A 14,314-nucleotide genomic window follows, 5' to 3' on the forward strand; every position below is an offset into this window, starting at 1 on the left:
GGGAAAATTCAAAGAATGCTTTGGGGATATTCTGCGACCTTTCTAAGGCTTTCGACTGTGTAGAACATTCCACTCTATTACGGAAACTAAATTTTTATGGTATCAAAGGTTTAGCTCAGGATCTCATAGCTTCATATCTTCAGAACAGGGTACAAACCGTTGTCGTTAATGGAGAGAAATCTCGCGGTGCGCCGATTAACATAGGTGTTCCGCAGGGATCTATCTTAGGACCGTTTTTGTTCTTAGTGTATATTAATGACCTACCTTATTATTTGCAGGATATGTGTGAAATAGTACTGTTTGCAGATGACACCTCATTAATTTTTAATGTGGATAGACATGACACAAATGTTGACGAAGTAAACTCTGCTCTTTTACGCATATCCAATTGGTTTAATGCTAATAATTTACTATTAAATACAAAAAAAACAAATTGTGTAGAATTTATCCTCCCAAATGTAAAAAAGGTGAAAAGGAATATTATTTTAAACGGGGAGGTATTATACCCTGTGGAATCGACTGTTTTTCTTGGTTTGACATTAGATGAGAAGCTTCAATGGGGGGCCCATGTTATCACCACCGCTGCTAAGCTCAGCTCAGCTGCATATGCAGTTAGAAGAATAAGGCATCTCACCGATGAAGAAACGGCTAGATTGGTTTACTTTAGCTACTTTCATAGCATAATGTCCTATGGAATTCTGCTATGGGGCAGGGCTGCAGATATAGAAACTATATTTATATTACAGAAAAGAGCCATACGCTCTGTATATAATTTGCGTGCTCGAGACTCACTAAGAGATCTCTTTAAGAATACTGGTATCCTTACTGTACCGTCGCAGTATATATTTAATAATATTTTATATGTACATAATAACGCTTACTTACACACAAAAGTAGGAGATAGACATTGTTATGACACAAGAAACAGAAATAAAATTGAAATGCCATTATTCCGGCTAGCTAAAGTTAAAAATTCATTTATGGGCCAAGGTATACGCTTTTACAACAGAATTCCTCATAATATTAAAGAGTTAAGTAGTTCTAAATTTAAATCTTATATAAAAAATGTACTTGTCAAGAGAGCCTATTACAGTATTAAGGAATATATGGAAGATAAAAACCCATGGAGGGTTGTCGCGTAAAAACCACAGGACAGTTCTTTGGCATATTATGATAATATAATATTATGATATTATTACATATGTAATTTGTAAAATTGTAAATCTGACATGATTAAAAAGAGCAACTATGGAGTTTCTTGCCGATTCTTCTCCGTAGATACTGCTTTCCGAATCGGTGGTAAATGTTAAAATATGTACTTAATGACGTTTCAAAAGTGCTTCTAGAAGAAGTCTAATTGAATAAATAAATGTTTGAGTTTGAGTTTGAACCTTATGAATAAGAACAAACTATATATTTAATATTATTATTGTGTGTTTACACTCAACGTAGTTTCTTTGACATAGGCGTAAGGTAGGTAAAACTATAGATTTTGGAATAAAAATAAAAAAATATCACGAAAAATAGTTGGAAATATATTTATTTATTTGAATAATAGATGGTTTTGAACGCTTAATATTAAGAAGGTTAGTAAAGACATTATACATAATTTTTATTTAAATCTATGCCAAACTTTTTAATGCGTAAAAAATCTATCAATTTATAACCTTAAAAATATGTATCATAAGATTCAAAATAGCTATTAATTATCTTTTCAATATTAATTTTTCAAAACCTCTAAAACCAATGTGCGAAATATTGAACTTATTCAATATAAATGTGGGTTGTTAACAATACGTAAATATTTTTACATTTTGTAAACTTTACATGTGAGAAATATCACATTATTAAAAGGTTTAATAATCCATAGCACATGAATATTTGTTGATTTTAAACCTTATTTTCTTATTATTCTCTTTGTTAAATTTACAAAATATAAAATAATATCCATGTATTACATTTTTTAACATTCACACGAAGTGAGTATTGTCCGTCATATGAAGAAAATCACTCGAAATTTTATACAAAGTAAATCAGTGCAATATTATTTTAATAAAGGTAATATTTAAAATCATAAAAGAACAGAAACAGAAACTGTGGAAGAAATTATGAAAATGAAGAATTCAATTGTCAAATAAAACAAGATTGCACGGAAATTATTTGATAATATCATACATTTAAATCCTTTACTTTTTTACATAAATTGTCGATATGATTTTTACTATGCGTCAAAACAAACATATTTGTCGAACTGATCAATATTTTCTTATTATTTTTATGTGAAAATGTAGACACATTAAAATTTTTAAGTTTCTGAAGGTTATTTCATGTGTCAAATATATTTTTATTATTTTCTGCGGTTTTCTTTGTTATATTTTTTTTAACGAAACACTGTCTCATCATCCTTCTCTTATCAACATTAGAGAGTGAAAGCGACAAAATATTGCTTAGTTCATGCTTTAAAATTATTTTTCGAGTCAAAACATCGCTCAATTTTACTATTTAACATTGAAACTAAAAACGATATCATCACCCATCTCTTTTCATAATTTACGAATGAAAATCCAAAACATGTTTAGCTCGAGTCTTTTAAAACAACTTCTATTATGAAAATGGAAACTCAAACACAATCAAACAAGTTTTTTCAAGTTCAAATCACGTTTTTTACAAAAAAGTACCCACTTTTACAAAAATTTTCGCGTTTACCCACATTTTTTTTAAATAATTTTTATTGTTTTTTTCTTGCATAATTTAATGTATTTTCACACAGTTACCGATACGTGTGCCGCCTGCAAGTGCGCGCTATACACTGGAAGCACTCCTCGCAGACTCGTACGGGTTTCATTTGCCCGTAGCGAGGCAATGGGATTGAATTCGAACTGCACGACGCGCAGAACACTTTGCCTGTGAATTGTAGACACATTGTTGTTACATTATAGTTATTTATTTATACTAAATTAGAAAGATTTGTATTTTTGTATATTATAATAAAAATCTCAAAAAACCTTAATGATTTACGTGTATGTAACCTGCATGCATGTCTAACTAGCGAGTATTGTTTTTAGTTCTTTAAGTTTATTGCTCAATTTTGTAGTGAAGGTTTTTCAATTAACTCGCTCCAAGCTTGCACAGCGTGCCACATATGCATTACCTGTATCCACGTTTCCTACAGTTGTTCGTCACCAATACGAGAATCACGCAGATGATCCAAACTATGACTATTTTTACTCACCTTATTTCTTGAAGCAATTCCGCTTCTAGCATGCGCAGCGGCTAGCGGCAGCGGCGATATGATATTATATGACCTACACGTAGGGCGCACAGCAGTTTTTGCAATAATTCGATATACGTTACCCATACAAGAACCACGCCGATGGATCAGTGCAGCACGCAGTTGCAGAAGACGCGGACTTTACATACTTTGGACCGGTTGATCTATCGCCCTGACCCCGAGGCATATTATGGGGACATCAGCTTGGTTCTGGTACGCATGCGCGGCACCACAGCTACATATACCTAAACACGACTGATACCTCACTGGCTGGCACGACCGGCTTGACACCACATCTAGTGCGCATGCGCGACACCACCTATATATATTATACAGGGTGTCCCACTGTTGGTATACTAAGCTCAAAGGAGCTTATAGTTTTGCATACGCTGAGTACGTAAAAAATACTTATAAAATTCCAGGAGCAATTTTTTCAAATATATGAATTCTTAAAACTCTATGTGTACACCCATAACAAGCAACCCGCCCAACTTTGCTACCAGCACGTGAGCTATCGTTTAAGATTATGTTTTCATAGACAAAATGCGCACATTAGCGAAGCGGTATATGCCATCTGCGCGAAGCTAGAGAAGAAAACATGAATTTTCAGAAAAAAATTAGCAAACATTTTTTGATGTAATTTTGTTGTTTAAGGTGATTGCAACGATCTGTTCCCAGCCAATATCCCGCTAGATGGCGCTGAATTCTACATTTCTAGTTTATTTGAGTTTTTGCGTAATTGGAATAGTCATCAAACCTAGGAATAGTCATGGCGGTTACTGAATATTATATTTTATTGAAATATGTTATATCATTGCCTTAAAATCCACCCAATTCGGTAAAATTATGCGTTTTAACATCTGTCATTGCATACAGGGTCGTTTACACACACAGACGTATACAAAAATGATAAAGATTTAACTCTAGATGGCGTGAATGTAAAGCGCGTCACACACGGTGAAGATACTACCTATAATATTTTATCTAATCTAGTAATATTTTATATTACAGTATCTTAAGGTATCCGGTATCAGCGTTCTGACCATCATTTTTCTTTTTTCGCTGTAGAACCGCCATCCTGTTACAAATGACCCACAAAGGAGAATGACCACGGGTGGTATCGGTAAAATTTTAGTTGTGCCACGTATTCGTTATATTGTTAATTCCTATTTGTATTTATAATGATCATATGTATCAATATTAAGTCTTAATTAAACCGGATAAATTGAAATAATAGTAAAAGTAAAAGTTTTTCTTTTGAAACATGTATGAACTTTCGCATTAGTAGGAAGTAGGATTGTTATAAAAATAAAAGTTATATTTGTTGGCGTAAACTATTTTATTGTAATTTTGGGAAATAAATAATGTCAAAATTGATTACCTACAATAAAACGCAGTTTTATTTTATTACCTACATTACACTATTGTTTTTTTTTTATCAAAACATGTATTTGAAGTAGCAAATATGATATTATGCTGATCCAAGCATTTTCACTCAAAACTAATATCACTAATGATTTGTAAAAGTAAATTATTTCAAAATACATTTCATAACCAACAAGTAAGAATAATTATTCATACAACAACAAATCAAAAACACTATTTACTATGGAAAAAAAACCAGGAAGGTGAAAAACATATTTACGATTTCGATGCACTCGACTTTTAGTAAAATAATAGGTAAAAATATTATTATGGTTTTGATCACAGACATATCTGTGGTTTTGATTTTAGCTACTAGTATCAGAAAGCTGCGTGTTCAATGCACGTCGGGGTCCCACAACTGTGGAGGAAGGAAGGTAGAATACCTCCATCGAATAAGTGAAGTTTCTCGACATACTCGATTTGCCGGCCGGCCTCAATGAAGATTGTCCGAAAGTTGTATATGTGCTCTGTAAAGAAAAAATTTCGCTAGCGCGATTCAGAGTGAGGTGTCGTACAATATACCTAATGAAGTTTTTCATCTTTTTATTTTACTGCAAATACAAAATAAAAATTAAACAATGGTAATGTAAATTCTAAACAAACTACTACCAAAATACAATTAGAACAAAAATCATTTGACTTGTTTATTTCACCCAGAGGCCAGAGGCGGCTCGTGACAAAATTGTATAGGTGTTCACTTGAAAATTGAAATAAAACAACGAAAATACAATAGCGTTCGGGATGATTTATTACAAAAAAATGAGCACCACATTTTATAAATGTCTATAACACTAAAAATTACAAAGTACAGGCTATTTCAAAACGAATTCAATGACTAGGTATCAATAATTAGTAAATCACCGAATTTGCATTCGCGAGCGTAGGTATCCATAGTGTTTGTCACTGACGGTCACTGACCTCTATAACTTATAGTTATAGAGGTCAGTGGTGTTTGTTGTGTAAACATGTATGTATTTGAGTAGTTAGTAGCATATTATATTCTGAATTTCTGATCCATGCCTATTCACTCAAAACTAATAACACTAATGATTTGTAACAGTAAATTATTTCAATAGGTAGGTATTTGAACATTTCCCAACAAGACGTAAGAATAATTATTCGTAGGTATACAAGATACAATAACAAATCTAATACACTATTTATTATTTTATTATTTACTAGCGGTCCGCCCCGGCTTCGCCCGTGGTACATGTTTACGTTTTCTCTCCATAAGAAGTAATAGCTAGAGAGCTAGCGCAAAGCTACCTGTATGTATTTGACCAGACCTGGATTTTTGTGTGTTGATTCCCCTATACCTACTATACATGAGATGAGGAGTCACTAAGCCCAGAGTGGTGGACGGGGCGCGCGCTTAGGTAAGACAGGTGGAAATTTTTGGCGAACTTTGAAACCATTTGACCACGTCTGCCATTTTGATATTTGAAAATAGATTATTATTACTATCGGAAAATAACAATGGCAGACCATTATCACGCGGATAACATTCTGGCAGACACTTATGAAAGTGCTGAAAAAAATACAATTTTGAAAGTATTTGACCAGATCTGCCATTCATATATTTTATTTATTAGGGTCTTAAAAACTTATTTTCGAAACGGCAGACATTTTCATTGCGTACAGACTTCAGCAGACAACAAAACTTTACAGACTTCAGCAGTCAACAAGACTTAGCTTCTACATGGTCAGATGTATATATGTATTACGTTCCCTGACCTTACATCAATGATTTACTTTATTAATGTTTTTATGGTCATTTACATTTAATTTTGAAAACTATGGAATAAAATTTATAAATTTGATGATACAAAACTAAATATACATTTGTAAAGAATCTCAAATATAAAGTTGTGTTGCAAATAACAAATCATCATTTAAATATTTAGTTTATTTCTTTATTTAAGAAACAATTAACAATTACAAAACAACATAAAAAAACACGCATGCATTTATTGAAATGTTCATTCATCATCACTATCGTATGGCGTTGTGTGACTCGTCTTCATAATCCATTGAATCGGATTCTGTAAAAGTAAAACGTAAATTATATAATAAAAGAAATGAGTCATTATAAACTTACCTAGTAAGGCAATGCCTTTGATGTCGCACGATGCCGCCGCGCCGCCAGTGTAGGTACTTCTGCTGCTACATGAAAATATGCTAGGGTTGCAACAAATGGGAAATAAAACAATTGTGATTATTACTATTATGATGTAATCATTTATTCATATTATGTACATTCAAAACAATTGCTATTATTAAATCTGATGTAATTATTTTTTCATAAATATATAATTATTATTAATTACATAATATATTGCACTGTGAAATATTTACGTATCACTTTATTTTTGATGTTCTTAATTGTCTTTTATAAAATTTAAGTGACGCATTCGCATTGGGATCAACAATCCGATAAGAAAAGAATGGAGACAACATATACATAGCTTTGATTTCAATTCTACAGATACAAAATATACAATCTATCTAAAATGATACAACGGATGTTTCCTGCGTTTTCTCGTCAAAATACCGAAACAACGTAATTATTGTATAGTAGTTGGGCGTGAAAGTAAAAAAACAAATGAAAAGTGTTTTCCAACTTATGATTACTTATGATTATTTATTAAATTTACGCGATTAAGAATAATTTCAACGATACAATTTAGTAACCGAGAATTCAGAGGATTAAAGAAAATACCTGCCTGATCATTTTATCAAACTCTAAAAGAATTATGGTTATTTCGCATCACTCGGTTTATTAGTTTGGTAATAATTATTAAAGGTAGTTACAACCCTAGCCATTGAGTCGAACGGTAGGCAACACAATATCGACTTTGTGCGGGTACATATGGTACATTTCTTCTTGCTGTGAAGCGTAATTATTATTATTAAGATTTTTTAGGCTATTTTGAATCAGCTGTTCTAATTTAATTCTAGAAATTTATTAAAACGTGATTTTTTTAAAAGTATATTATGAGTTTATAAATACCTCAACCAATAGTTATTGTGTCCTATCCTCATTTCTTTATATCTTGGTAGTTAACTAAAGTGTTAAATTTACATAACCTCAACAACAACATTTACACTGCCACTGCACTAAAACTAAACTAACTAGCTCTCTAGCTATAAGAACCATCCTCGTACTTCAAGGGATATAATAAAAAAAGAATTATCGAAATCGGTTCAGCCGTTCTCGAGTTATGCGCTTACCAACACATTTTGCGATTCATTTTTATATATAAGACTAGCGGTCCGCCCCGGCTTCGCCCGTGGTACATGTTTACGTTTTCTCTACATAAGAACCATCCTCGTACTTCAAGGAATATAATAAAAAAAGAATTATCGAAATCGGTTCAGCCGTTCTCGAGTTATGCGCTTACCAACACATTTTGCGATTCATTTATATATATATATACTAGCGGTCCGCCCCGGCTTCGCCCGTGGTACATAATATTTACGTTTTCTCTACATAAAAACCATCCTCGTACTTCAAGGAATATAATAAAAAAAGAATGATCGAAATCGGTTCAGCCGTTCTCGAGTTATGCGCTTACCAACACATTTTGCGATTCATTTATATATATATATACTAGCGGTCCGCCCCGGCTTCGCCCGTGGTACATAATATTTACGTTTTCTCTACATAAAAACCATCCTCGTACTTCAAGGAATATAATAAAAAAAGAATGATCGAAATCGGTTCAGCCGTTCTCGAGTTATGCGCTTACCAACACATTTTGCGATTCATTTTTATATATAAGATAAGATTATGTGAAAATAACCAGGAAGGTGAAAAACATATTTACGAAAACATAGTAACATAATATGGCTGTCGCTACAATAATTATATTTCAATTTTATCTTTTTATACCTAGTAGAACTGGCCGACGAATAAAAAAAATCGTATTAGAATAAATACAATAAATTACGGAACAAAAAAAGGATTGTAACTGAATTAGGTAAGTATGTTTGTTTCTGGGCGCACCGTTTTCGACGACGCGACGCGCGACGTAAGCGTATAGGTATAGGTACCTACTTTGCTAAAACAAACTAATAAAATTGTGTGTCTGTCTGAAAATTCGGAAAAGCATATTTTGCAAGTTTGTAATTACTTTGATAGTTTACCGATTTATAATAATTGTAATTGTAATTGTATAATATATAATTTGCAATGTGGTGAAATTTCATAAAAATCACGGGCCAATTTTTTGTTTTGAATCCCACCGAAAATATAATTGCGTTATTAGAATAATTAATTACTATACCTACCCACGATCAATTATTACAATATAGTCTCAAATGCATACTAGAGAAATATTGCAATTTGATTCAATTAAAATGCATAGCATACAAAAATAAATTCACAACACAAGAAATTCCGCGCGCAAATCATAGCGCGTGTCAATGAAATCAAGAATGTTTTATATCAAGCCGACGCGGACGACGACGCGACGCCGAACAAAAGTACCTACGACGGACGACCACGCTTCGAGTTGCCAAACAACATGAGTAATAAATTGTTTACAAAAAAAACAAGTTTTCCATTTTTCTGTATGAGTAGACAGAACTTCAAAACGCCACCTGCTACGGTTTATATTATGAACGATTGTTATAAAAATAAAAGTTATATTTGTTGGTGTAAACTATTTTATTGATCAATAATTTTGGAATTTAAAATTGTCAACATTGATTACAATAAAACGCAGTTTTATTTTATTACACTATTGTTTTTTTTATCAAAACATGTATTTGAAGTACCATATAATATTATGCTGATCCGAGCATTTTCACTCAAAACTTATATCACTAATGATTTGTAAAAGTAAATTATTTCAATATACATTTCATAACCAACATGTAAGAATAATTATTATTATTCCTACCTACAACAACAAACCTAAAACACTATTTACTATGGGAAAATAACCAGGAAGGTGAAAAACATATTATTATTTACGATTTCGACGCACTCGACTTTTAGTAAAATATAGTAGGGAAACATAATATTATGGTTTTGATTTTTGCTACTAGTATAAGAAAACTGCGTGTTCAAACTACTTGTTTGTCTGTCTGAAAATTCGGAAGTACTTTGGTAGTTTACCGATTTATAATAATATTGTATATATCGTTGTTTAAAAAATATTCAAACACAATAAAATATGATATATGTACTGATTTATCACTGGTTTCAGTGATGAACTGATGAGTCAATTATAGCCACTATACTTTCGTCATACGTGTGTATGATTGATGTGATTTGCAACGTGGTGATATTTCAGAAAAATCACGGGTCAAATTGTCCCACCGAAAATATAACTGCGTTATAAGAATAACTATACCTACGATAAATTATACATAATACAATATAGTCTCAAATGCATACTAGTGAAATATTTTATTTGAATCAATAAAATAAAAAAATAAATAAAAAATAATAATAATACAAAAATAAATTCACAACACAAGAAAATCCGCGCGCAAATCATAGCGCGTGACAATGAAATCAAGAACTTTCGAGCCGACGCGGACGACGAAGGAGCCTAACAAAAGTACCTACAATCATAGGCGGCTCGTGACAAAATTGTATGGCCGTGTTCACTTGAAATAAAACAACGAAAATAGGTACCTACAATAGCGTTAGCAGTACAAAAAAAATGAGCACCACATTATAAATGTCTATTTATACACTAAAAATTATAGAGTATTTCAAAACGAATTCAATTATTATTTAGCAATAATTAGAAAATCCCCGAATTTGCATTCGTGATCGTATTCATAGTGTTTGTCTACACTAATATTATAAAGAGGAAAACTTTGTTTGTTTGTTTGATTGTAATGAATAGGCTCATAAACTACTGGACATTTTACCAATGTTTGCAAGTTTGTGATTACTTTGATAGTTTACCGATTTATAATAATTGTATACTTATATCATTGTTTAAAAATATTCAAACACAATATGATATAGGTACTGATTTATCACTGGTTTCAGTGATGAACTGATGAGTCAATGTTAGCCACAATACTAATCACTTTCGTCATACATGTGTATGAACTATGATTGATGTGATTTGCAATGTGGTGAAATTTCATAAAAATCACGGGCCAATTTTTTGTTTTGAATCCCACCGAAAATACATATATTACTAATTGCGTTATTAGAATAATTAATTACTATACCCACGATCAATTATTACAATTTACAATATAGTCTCAAATGCATACTAGAGAAACATTGCAATTTGAATCAATTAAAATGCATAGCATACAAAAATAAATTCACAACACAAGAAATTCCGCGCGCAAATCATAGCGCGTGTCAATGAAATCAAGAATGTAATTTTATATCAAGCCGACGAGCGACGACGCCGAACTAAAGTACCTACAGTACCATTTACCTTCAGTGTACAATACAGTTTACAGACCTACGACGGACGAACAATAATGAGTAATAAATAAAAAAAAACATAGTTTCTAAGGTCATTAGTTTTATTTTATTTTATTGTTATTTTCTTTGAACGATTGGAAATGAAATTACTCAATTTTTACACAGAACTTTGATTTATTAGAATTATGCTCATTATGCATAAGATAACGAACGCGAATGCACGACATCTAGCGCGTCAATGTCTAAACATCGCCTTTCGTTTAGACATTGACGCGCTAGATCTGTAATAAGTATATAGTCTATGCGCTAGATGTCGTGCTTTATGTCGTGTTTCGCTTGGCAAAAGTCACGCACACTACTGTAGAAGTGTCAAATTTTTCCGGTATTTTACTGTTGTTTTTCTAAGTAAATATTGTAAATTATTGATTAAAAAGGTCGAACGCGCACACATTTCATTATAGAGAAGTGATAAAATGATTAGTTTTAAAGAAATAGTGTCTGTGTTAAGTGTTTAGAGGTAATCAAAAATGTATGGAGGGACGGTCGGAACATCAACCTTAAGTATTTTTTACGTGATCAGTGTATGCAAAACTACAAGTCCCTTCGCGCTTAGTATACCGTTAGTGGGACACCCTGTATATAATAGTGTGCAGGGCGCTTACCGCAGTTCCGGCAGTGGTGCCGGCGGCGGAAGGCGGTGAAGCTGTTTGCGCAGCGCATGCAGGCCGGCGCCGCGATGTCCGGCACCCACTCGGGCAAGCGCTCTACGTGCGGGCCCTCCGTGCGGGAACGACCGCTGGAAATTAAACAAAAAAAGACGTGTGGCACTCGGGGACTGCCGCGGTAAAGCTATTGCATGCTATGCCTTCAAGCCACACCTCCGCGCCCGTCCCCGTGGGGAGCGTGAGGTTTTTTCGTTACGGAATTTCTCGATTCGGTCCCCGCGCTCAAGGCCCGCGATAGAAGCTATGCAATAGCTTAAAAAAATATTTCGATACAAGTAAAAACTATTTTTATACTAGCTTTCCGCCCGCGACTTCGTCCGCGTTTTTTCAAAAAAAACCCGCATAGTTCCCGTTCCCGTGGGATTTCCGGGAAACCTATCCTATGTGTTAATCAAAGTTACCCTGTATATGTGTGCTAAATTTAATTGTAATCGGTTCAGAAGTATTTGCGTGAAAGAGGAACAAATATACACATACACATCTATCCTTACAAATATTAATAGGATTTGCATCATGAATAAAATGGAAAAACAAATCAGTCTTCAGTGAAACACGCTTCAAAATGCAAGAGATTACTCGACAAAGTTTCCACACACGCAGCACGCGGGAGGCACCCGCTCTCAACATTGATCACGTTTATTCTAGACACATAAAACTGAAAGAATAGAATAAATTCGATTGCTCTGGCGGGTCACGAGTGGCTGAATTGGTCAGGCATCCGCCCCGGAATGGCGCGAAAGGATACGGGTTCGAGTCCCGCCTCGTGATCGAACTTTTTCTATTCTTTATAAATTTATATTTATATAAATTTGAATGCCATAAAACAAAAAATATCAATTTCAACATTGATCACGTTTCACACGCTACGCACGTGCAAAATGCACGTTCACATAAGTTCACTACGCGACCTACTTGTAGGCGTTATATGTTTGACTATATTATCCTAGGAATCATTAACTGTAAGCTGTTAAATTCGATATTAAACAATTCCTTACGTTGCTTGATTTATTTGACTATTGAGATAATTTAACCCATTGAGCCCCGATCGGTCCACGACACAATAGATTTTTTATTGTGTCTGTGATTCCGGGGCCTGAGTTATTAACCATATTTCCTGTGCATGTGACTGTTATATTTTCAAATTACTCGCTACTATCTCGCTTGCTTACACAAGTCAGGTAATTACCTGATTTTTAACTAAATATACCTTTAAAAATATCATAATTACCTCAAAGTGAGATCACCAGTGGACACAGAGGCTTGTAGATTCCCGTTATTCTCCATAGATTTCCGTCTACCCTCATTCTGTGTCGTTTCGTCAATTGTCGCAGAGTTGACCGTATTCCGTCTCGCTATGTGACCGTTCTCTGAGGGAGTGTCCGAATTACTGTCCGCGTATACTTCCTCCGCTGAATATACGCTGTCGAATGAACTGCCTGTAAGTGAATTAAATTTATTATTAAATTTACACTTTTGATGGAGTATAAAAATTTAAAGTTTTATTAATATCGATATAATTTGGGATAAGTATTTTTTGATTCATACAACAAATAGTGTCACGAGAGAAAACAACAGAAAACTATTTATAGGAGACTAAATCAAATTTAATTTTAACTACATTAATAAACTCAAGCATTTAGTTATTCAATTAGACTTCTTATAATAGTACTTTTGAATTGTCATAACATTTTTTTTACATTTACCACCAATTCGGAAAGCAGTCCTATAGGAGAAGAACCGGCAAGAAACTCCATAGTTGCTCTTTTAAAATCATGTCAATATTACAATTTAATTTTACATAGTAACTACACTTACCATTCTGTATAACCTGATCCTCCGTAGGCTGGTACTCTATAGCAGGAGGTGCTTCCTCCTCTTGTGGAGTATCACTCGTCTGGTTCATAATGAACACAGCCTTCAGAATGTTCCGAAGGTCTGCTGCGAAATTCGTCTGCAACTGGTCTGCAACGCCCGCTATACAGACGAACAGACGGTGGATCAGGTCTTCGCTCGATCTGAAATTGTTATGTTTAATTACTAGTTTTCCACCCGCAGCTGCGCCCGCTTTGCCTAAAACATGATAAATTATATACTTAAACCTTCCTCTTGAATCACTCTATCTATTAAAAAAAACCGCATCAAAATCCGTTGCGTAGTTTTAAAGATTTAAGCATACAAAGGGACATAGGGACAGAGAAAGCGACTTTGTTTTATACTATGTAGTGATAAGTTAAGTTTTAGAATAAAGGGATCAACAGTTTAATATTGTACAACATAAAATAATCTGTATTTTATCAAAAGAAAAGACTTACGATGCTCTGAAAATGAAATTGACATTCAACCAATAGCGCTACAGCATAGGAAAAACTATACAATAAATAACATAGAAACCGGTTATGAAATAACTACAAGCAAATCTTTAACCCTTGCAAAATTAACATATATAAAAATAATCTCGTAAAACTTCAATGTAGTTAAAAAGTG

At 33.4% G+C, this 14,314-nt stretch overlaps 1 protein-coding gene across 3 annotated transcripts in view; it reads right to left on the reverse strand.

Moving 5' to 3' along the window:
• LOC149477977 (lateral signaling target protein 2 homolog) overlaps window positions 1-14,314 on the reverse strand; it is a 58,377-nt gene that overhangs the window by 799 nt on the left and 43,264 nt on the right. For 2 of the 3 annotated variants that reach the window (XM_089709963.1, XM_089709964.1), the window contains exons 11-14: window positions 13,646-13,845; window positions 13,059-13,266; window positions 11,768-11,901; window positions 1,395-2,904 (exon numbers count right to left, since the gene is read on the reverse strand). In XM_089709963.1, the coding sequence (XP_089566089.1) occupies window positions 2,771-2,904; window positions 11,768-11,901; window positions 13,059-13,266; window positions 13,646-13,845 (676 nt within the window). In that variant the 3' untranslated portion in view covers window positions 1,395-2,770. Of the gene's footprint in view, window positions 1-1,394; window positions 2,905-11,767; window positions 11,902-13,058; window positions 13,267-13,645; window positions 13,846-14,314 lie in introns of those variants that run through there. The other variant, XR_016317506.1, reaches the window with a different exon arrangement.

This window comes from Colias philodice, chromosome 23 (genome assembly GCF_061535455.1).
Source record: "Colias philodice isolate Cphi_HAF_F1 chromosome 23, ilColPhil1 Martin Lab GWU primary, whole genome shotgun sequence".
In the NCBI taxonomy this organism is placed as follows: Eukaryota; Metazoa; Arthropoda; class Insecta; order Lepidoptera; family Pieridae; genus Colias; species Colias philodice.